The sequence below is a fragment of the Octodon degus genome, unplaced genomic scaffold, assembly GCF_000260255.1.
Source record: "Octodon degus isolate 3935 unplaced genomic scaffold, OctDeg1.0 scaffold00031, whole genome shotgun sequence".
Lineage (NCBI taxonomy): Eukaryota > Metazoa > Chordata > Mammalia > Rodentia > Octodontidae > Octodon > Octodon degus.
In genome coordinates this window covers 1,237,380-1,246,265 of record NW_004524607.1, presented here as the reverse complement: position 1 = coordinate 1,246,265, position 8,886 = coordinate 1,237,380, and the positions used below count along the sequence as shown (strand labels likewise).

The 8,886-nt window shown below is 48.3% G+C and overlaps 1 protein-coding gene across 1 annotated transcript in view; it reads right to left on the bottom strand.

Moving 5' to 3' along the window:
• Positions 1 to 582: 582 nt before the first annotated feature.
• Positions 583 to 8,886, bottom strand: part of LOC111816364 (BMP-binding endothelial regulator protein-like) — a 126,420-nt gene continuing 118,116 nt past the window's right edge. The window contains exon 11 of the mRNA XM_023713364.1: positions 583 to 675. Coding sequence (XP_023569132.1) covers positions 583 to 675 — 93 coding nt within the window. The remainder of the gene's footprint in view (positions 676 to 8,886) is intronic.

Here is an 8,886-nt window from a genome sequence, read left to right as displayed (position 1 = left end):
AAAACTGTGAGGACCTGACTCTGTTTCCACCTTTGGACTCACTGTCCACAGACAGCACCCACAGAACCTGATAACAGTCTGCTATAGCTAGATCTTTCCTCTTTTTTTCCAGCTAGACTCTCCATGTACATTTGGTTTCAGCTGTGCATAGTCTTGCCCAGGCACTACTCCCTAGCATGGTAGGGTGCTCTGCCCACCTCGCAACCCTCATTATCACATCCCTCCCTGGGCATGGACGCTCCTGGTCTTACCTTCCTCACTGCTCGCTGACCTACACTGCTAGCACTGCACCCCCTCTAGAAGCCCAGGACACCCATCTCCCTCACTGTCACACCTCCAACAACTTGAACAAAGCATGGGGTTGCTAATCACTCAGAGGGGACTGCAAAGGAACTATGTATTTCTTGTACAAAGGGGAGCATATACATATTTTATTACTGATTGCTTGACTCTTAAGAATGAATAATCGACCATTAACTTAACAAAGAGTTCTGTGGATACAAGAATGTATTTTTTCAGCACATTTTATCTTAAGAAAATTTCCAGTTTCCAAGTTACTTTTTTTTTTTAAGCTGTGCATACTCATGAATATTTGGTCCCCAGCTGTACCACAGCTCCATCCTTGGACACCAGCAGCATGGCCATGGCCACTTTAGCCAGCTGCTCTTCTCCTTGCTGAGTCAGAGGGACAATGACCTGGAGACTTAGATTTCCATACAGACCCTGGAGAATGTGTCACACCACCCAGGCAGGCCAATGTTACCATCCTGATTCACCTCCGTGTGTGTACTGGCTTTTAACTTTGGTCAACTTGACTTGGACATGGGCAGAGTCCTGGATGACCATCCAACCCAGCCCAGACCTGAGCCTAAAATTCCCTAATAAGTCAGGATATCACCTGACTTTGTACAGTGCTGTTCCTGACCTTCAGGACTGAGTAACAAAGCAGGTTCATTATACATCCATCTGCCAGTGATGGGATGAAAACCAGTCTCAGGGAACACACAGCCAAAGTGCCCTTGATTATGAGGAGTGCTGGCATCCATCCTGCACTCTGACTTTCCAAAGAGCAATCTGAAACCATAACCTGGCCTGTCCTCATGAGGGACATGGCCAGTGGAAGTGGACTCCTGGGCCTGGGATTCAGCAGAGAAAGCTCACCAAACCTCATGAAAACCTCTGGGCATCACTATTATCTCTATTGAGAATGAAAAGAATGAAATTTCAGAGGAGGCAAATCCCTTGCCCATGACCATAGTCACTTGTTTCTTAACTTCTTCCAGGAAGAATTTAACTCTGTGCACAAAGCTACATGGAGAATGAAATAAAATAAAATCTAAGGAATGAACAAAACAAGCAAAAGAAAAATGAAACCAGGTTCAAGATGAAATTTATAAATAAAATGCCTGGAGTTGTGTGCACTTGATAAAAATGGATCACAAGCTTGGCCCTGAGCTGGCTGACAACCACTAGGAAAAGGACAAAAGGGACAGCCCCCAGCCTAAAGTTCCTGCACTGTTTTCTTAGGAGAGACTGCTGGATCTTCTTTGAGCACATCATTGATGTGCAAATATTAGATAACATTATTTTCTCCAACCAAGGAGGAAAAAGAAGAGGAAGCTATAGCAAGAAGATATAATCTAACAAAAAGAGCTAAGCACCAAGTAGAGCTCAGAGCTTTCTTCCCATCCAGGTCCTCAGGCGGCCTCCTGCAGCTGACACCCCAGCATTAATCTGGGGACATCACAGGAAGGTTATGTGATACTCGTATCACTACCTAAGGAGACAAAGAGGAGCGGCATCAAGAGAGTTAAAATGCATGAACCAACCTTTCCTGCATCCTACATTCTCCTCCTGAGAGAAACAAATCAAAACTCCTGGGTTTCTTTCATCAACCTTGGGCATGCACAACACATAGAGGATGAGTGGATCTGTCTTTAAGTACAGATCTACATATTCATCTTATAAAATTAACCATCACCTCTGCACCTTCTTATCTAGTTCCCATTGCTCTAGCAATTGAAACACTTTAGGGAGGGCACACTGTAGAAATTTTAATTAATCCCAAAGTAGTGTCTGGTTTTTTTGTTGTTGTTGTTTGTTTTAGAAAAAAGTATCAAATTTTGCATTAGATATGAAGTTCTTTCAGACAGTCTAGAAATGACCATGGCAAGTAAAAGAAAAGCAATTCTTCCACTACCAGCCCCACATGGTGCAGGTAGTGGAAGCTTTTCCTTCTGAAAGCAAGCTCTACACAGAGCAGGTTTGTGTTTCAGGAAAGTGAAATAAGATCAGTAATAAAACCAGCCTGACTGAGCCTTGCCCTGGCCAGGCCTGGATGAGAACATTCCAGGAGTGCCTGATACTATCTTCCTCACAGGCCTGCATGGCCACTCGGGGTCCTCTCATCATATGCTTGGACTCCTGAGACTTCATCCAGGCCCTCAAGGCATGAACTTGCACTCAGAGCTTCTAGGAAGGCCTCCAAACAGCAAATAAGCTTCACAATTCCACTCACACTGCCTTCTAGAAGCATCGGCCACATTGGCCTCCACTCTGGGCCTCCAACAGGACTCACTCTTGCTGGGATGGGGTCTGCTGCTGTAGCTTGATGGGACCCTGGCTATGGAAGGTGTCCCATCACAGAAGGGCTCTGCATGAAAACCCATCCTGTCCACTCAGCTCACAGTTGAGCTCCCCAAGTCCTGCCTCATCATTCTGTTCTTGTTCCTTTCTCTTCGCTTCTCTGAGGAAGTGGCTTCATTTCCTATTTATGCTGCATTATCTGAAGGGACACAATGTGTGCTTCTCTCAGGCTCATGGCAGAAGCTTGGCAGGCATGAGCCTGATGGACAGAACTATGGAGGCAGCCATGTCCTCTTGCAGAGAGCCAGACCAGCGTCTGTCAGCTCTGCGGGCTGGAATGCGTCCTGCACCTCCTCATGCCTCTTCAGTGAGCTCAGAGTGAGTGAGGAAATCACTACAACATCAGCCCCAGCTTCATGATGCTGAATGAAGCCCTTCTGAGGCTCTCATTGCAGTTTTGAAGGTAATCTCCTAGGCAGAAAACACCACAGCAGGACTCTAGAATGATTGTGGTTAATACAAACTCAAAGCTAAAATGAAGACATCAAGCTGAAATTCGACTTAATCTTCAGGTAGGATGGTCATGCAGAGATGGACTAGCCACACCCAGACTGTCTGGCCTCAGCTTTCCCCTAACAGGATCCCAAAGCTCCTGGATGTCCCCACGGACAGAGATGTCTTCTGTCTGAGGGCTGTGGCCACCACACAGTTTAAAAATGGGATTTGGGGTGGGAGCTCTGGGCTATTGGTAACTGTCCCAATCTCCAGAAGAATCAAAGAGCAAATGTGTTAGTACCTGAGACCTCCTTGAGTGCTGGAGACCAGAGGTCTCTGCACTGGCAGCATGCAATCAAGTCCTAGTGAAAACACAGGACATCAAAAGCTTAAGCCAGTGTCCCCAGCTGGAGACACCTAGTGAATACTATGGAATATCATGACCGTAAGGAGTTAGTATCAGACCAGGATGCCACCAACAGGGCACAGGAGCAGGTCCAGGCTGAGTCACTCCTGCACCCTGTGCAAGGCATCCCTTGTGATTTCAACCTGAACCCTGTCCTACAGTAAGTTGCAGCCATGAGTGTGACAACTTGGATGAATTCTGTGCACACAGCTGCCCTCACCCAGGCAGGCCAGAGAGAGGGTGGTTCTGTGTGGACTCTAGCCCAGCGAGGACCAGGCCCTCTTGCAGGCTTGCCCATCTGCTATTTCATCTTCTTTAAAGTACAGTGCTTGTCTCTTCACTATGAAATAACTATGTCAGGATAGACAAGCATAAACTCTGATCCAAGTATCTTCATAGTTCCTTAGTAACTCATGGTTTTCTTTTTACTTTGGCTGTTACAAAATGTGCCCAACAGGAATAGCCCTTCAGAGCTAGACTCCAGGCAGCAGCAAGCCAGTGAAGACCTGGCTCTTGGGCCACTGATGGACCCCATGGCTAAGGTGGAGAAGAACAAGGAGAGGCTCAGGAGAAGCCTCCCTAGGCTCCAGGCCAGCCAAGCCAGAGGGGACTTCTGGACAAGGGTGCCAGAGCCCAGGGCAGAAGCCAGCTGATGTGGCAGGATCCCCCCATCACAGGGCCACTTGTGGCTGCCATCCCAGGAGGCTGACTTGAGGCACTAAGACCAGCAGAGAGAGGCCATGGCAGAACCACTGTGGATGGAAACCCAGCATCAGCAAGGTCAAGCTCCAGCTGGGGGACAGAACAGGAGCCAAAAAGATCACGTGGCCAATGACAGAAGTGTCCTGAGGCCCAGGGGTGTTGCCTTGTCTGCCACAGGTCACCACAGCAGTGGCCTCTGGCAGAAAGAAGTGGTCATGGTTCCGAAAGGATCAAAGTGGGCTGGACCTTGATTAGTCCATCTGCAGGAAGTCAGAACCTGGTGCACACCCTGACTGGGAGGAGAAAGACCAGAGACGCACTGAGAATTGGGGTCACAGGACTCACATGTGGACTGGAGAGGGTGCAGGTGAGAATCCAGGAAGGGCAGCTTGGGAGAAATATAAGGGTGGAGAAAGGAAGGACTTCCCCTCTCCCTGGGGAACCTAAAACTCAGTACTGGAGAGGCCACAGCATTTGTATCAAATAACGACAAACAGGATCAGGAATAACTAAGAACCCAGAGAGCATTTACAGGGGACACCGAGCTGTTCACTCAGCTAAGGCAACGCAGAAGGGAGGGTCTGTCAGGAGGCAGGAGGAAGAGTGGGACTCAGACTGGGGTGTGTGTGTATGTGGCTACAGAGAGTGGAACAGCTTGGGGCAGAGGCTGGATGAAGAAAGAGCAAGTGAGAGAAGTGAGAGGAAAAGAGGCAGGGAACGGGAGAAGGGGAGAGCCAAGTAGGAGGAGATACAGGTTCAACTTGTAAATTAGACTTGAAGGCTGCAATCTGGTAGGTGGCACCACTGAAGTGTGTGCTGCCACCTGGTGTCAGCATGTCTTAATTACAGATCCAGAGTGGCAGTGAGGGTTCCATCTTCGTGTGCAGGCGCGCGCGCGTACACACACACACACACACACACACACACACACACACACAGAATAGCTCAGGACAGACACAGTTTTTGCATTTCTTAAACTGAGACAATGCATATTCTTGAAGGAACAAAAGTTCAGTACTGTTGATTAATATGCAGTCATTTCTTGTCCATTTACAAAGTGATAGCTTTCCAAGTATTACTACAATGGATGGTTTATTACTTAAAACGTTGAATTAGGTAAAAGACCAAAATAAGAGAGAGCCATACACCCTAGGAATTTAGAAGGCAAACTCCAACTTGGAGAAATCAGAATTATTACTTTGACCTTATGAAAAGCAAAGCACCGTGTCACATCACTGATAGAATCTCTGCTTGGGAAAGGTGGTGTGCAGTTAAGGAATCCAAAATGCCAGTCTCCCCTCAGTATGTCTCCTTCCCTCTCTTCCTTCCCTGGGTGTGACCAGAGTGGTGCTTGGATGACTGGCTGTGTCTTACACTACTTTATTCTTTGTCTTTTTTTTTTTTTTTTTTTTTTTTTTTTTTTCAGAACCAGGGATTGAACTCAGGCCCTTGGGCTTGCCAGGGAAGCGCTTCTTCCACTGAGCCATCTACCCAGCCCCTATTCTTTGTCTTTAAAGGAGCTCACGAACATTTCTCTGGATAATGAAGGCAAATTAGTAGGAATCAATTTCCACTACAATTTATGAAATGTCATTCATGGTCAAGGCAGCACTAATCCCTTGGGGACATGTAACACATATGTCCCTGGCATGGTCCTGATAGTATTTTCAGGTTTACTTAGAATTCCCACCAATGATTTAGAACATACAGGTAATTACATGTGTAGGATGCCATGGGATCGCTCTGCTCTCTTTACTGTAGGTTGAAAACAAATTCTATTAAGCAACTGCAGTGTGATCTGGACTGAGCCTACATCTTTCAGTGTCATGAGAAAGAACCATTGTGTGTGTGTGTGTGTGTGTGTGTGTGTGTGTATGTGTTCTGAATTCTCATCAGTTCTCCTGATGAGAGAGCAGGAAGGTGACTGGCACTTGGAGCACACACTTAATGCAGTTCCTAGAGAGAGGTGGGAACGGGGCAGGCCGCACCCAGAAATCCTCTCTGTCCACCCCACACCAGCACCACCCTATCCTCAGGACAGCAGCCCTACCCAGGGTCTCTGCTGAACCAAAGGCCCTAGAGTGCAGCTGCTGCCCGGGATGCAGGGCTAGAAAGTGGCAGTGCGTGGATGGGTTCAGCTGCGTTCCCTCACCCATGGCTCATTCTGCCGTATGGCTTCGCCATCTCCAGGATACCCAGAGACCTGTCTCCCCAGGCCCCCAGAGAAGAGCGGTGCCATGCTAAGTTGCATCTTGGTGATTTGCTTCTCCTTCCACACATATGTTGGAGGGGAGCAGAAACATAGACCACCTCCCTCTCAACACCTGATGATGCATCCTTGGAGTGTGTGTGTGTGCACGCGCACACATGCATGTGTGTGTGTGTGTGTGTGTGTGTGTGTGTAACTCCACCAGCAGGTGCAGGGGGAACAGAGCTGTGCAACACTGCCCTCCTGAGTGCCTCTGTCCTTTCCAGGGAAGAGTGGTGGGTGGCAGAAGGGTCCTTGGCCATCACATGGACCATAACTGGCAGACCACAAGCCCACCTTCCTGCACGCACCAGCCTGCACAGGGATCCCAAGAGGCCACTTGCAAGCCATTCCCATTGGGCATGTCAAGCCTCTGACTCAACAAGCCACTGTGTGAAGGGCAGAAGGGGATCCAAGGCCAGGAGGACCCAGTTCCCTTTGCTCATAGATGGGGAAGTTCTCACTCCTCCCATCAAGCCTTCATCATGCTGCTGCTGTGGTCTGGGAACCATACCATTAGTTCATCAGAGGCAGGAGAAACAGAAGTTTAGAAAAAGGAACTCATCCTGGCAGCCTGCGCTCCAGTTTTGTTTTCATCTAAACTTTTGAAAGGGAATAGAAACCTGGGCCTTGCCTTTCTGCTATACTTTGAGCAGAAGAGGCCGATCCAAATCTGCACTAGAGGTTTGGGGAGCTTCCCAAAGCGGCCTTGTTCTGTTGGATCAGCTCGCTTGTAGTGGAGGAAGCGATGGGGCCAACAATGACCTCACTGGATCTAAAAGACAGCACTGCAAGGCAGTCCCTAGCTATCCTCACCTCACAGACAGGCTCACTGAGGTCCCGAGAGCTTAGCTACTTAATCAGGGCTCTGTCCTGGCTGGGTGTTGAAGCCAGGGAGACTGCAAAGCTTTGAGACAGAGACTCTCTATGCAGTCTAGGCTGGCCTTGAACTTGCTCTGTCACCCAGGCTGGTCTTGCATTTGTGATCCTCTTGCCTCAGCCTCACAAGGGCTGGGATTACATGCACATTTCACATATCTCTCGCTTGCTGTGCTCTGCTGCTTCCTACTGAAGATCAAGCAAAAATATATAGATCCCAAGTGGTGCTTGGCCTGTCCAGACACTGAACTCAGTCTCACACTAAGGGGTGCTCAAGATGTCCCCCATGTCTGTACCGATTTGCCAACATGAATGGAACTAGTATGCGTTATGAACATGCATCATAATAAAAAAATTTTTAAAAGATCCCTCAATTAAACAGGAAAAGAGTAGGGCCAATCTGGGGTTGGTACTAAGAGGAGCAGGAGGGGAACCTATAAACTTCAAATTATAATGGGAAAATGGCTCAAAGGGGCCACACGCATGACTTGGAGCCAAACAGTCTGGCAGAGGCAGCCGTGCTCAGGGATCTGCGAGGACAGGGACACTCCTTTTTCCACCTCACCTGGAGCTGCCTTTATGGCACTTTTATTGTACATCAAATATGAGAAAGATCACATTTAATGAGAGCTGGGGAAATCAACTGGTGGCAAGTAAAGAGTAAACATAACCTCTTGTGGCTGCAGACCACAGGAGTTTCCTAATTTGAAGAGGCCCAGGCAAATCGCTTAAACAAGGCTTTCTGGGCTGCGTTCGGCTCATGTTTCCCCCACACCACTGTGGTTACAGTGCTCAGCAGCCATAGCTCTTGAGGTCACAGGACTGTGTAGGAAATGGGGCCACCACCAGGCCAGATCAATCAACCACAGGTGCAACCTTGTAGGATGGAAGTGAGATCCAGGCCTCCATGGCATGCGGCTTTGAATGGAATGGGGTTAATCTGAGTTAGAAAAGATCATGGAACCTTTTCTTTCACTTAGGGCCCTTCCTCCACCCTCAGTCCTTTTCCCACAGTCCTTTGAGTCTTGAAACAAAGTCTCATGTTGGCCAAAAACCAAGGACTCCTCACTTTCCTCCTTCCTTTTCCATATGCAACTGGATCTTGGGTAGACCAGCAGGCTCACCTGGGCTCCTCCTTGGCCTGGAATAAATGAACTCACTCAAACACCTCTAGGTAGGCAGGGTGACTGCAGGGTCTGCCTTAGCAAACCACTCTTTCCGAGGTCTCTGAGGTTTAGGTCAGAAATTGGGAAGATGTCCTGAATCTTAAGAGTCAAGCTGAAAAAACCTGGAAAAACCTATGGAATGTCATCAGCTTCCCAGGAAACCTGAAAACACCCCAAAACACAGAATTGCCTAGAGAAGCCCACATGTGGACACTTCCTGGAGTTTCCCACCTGGGGTCATGATGTGGGGCTTCTCAGGACAAGATCAGCAGCTGGACAGAATAAAGTAAAGATGTTCACTGTGGGGCCTTGTTCACACACAAGGAGATCTAGTATGCTCTGTCCCCAGGACAAGTCCAGCCTTAGTCTGTGACCCACTCACCCCCCAAGAACATGGTGGTTAC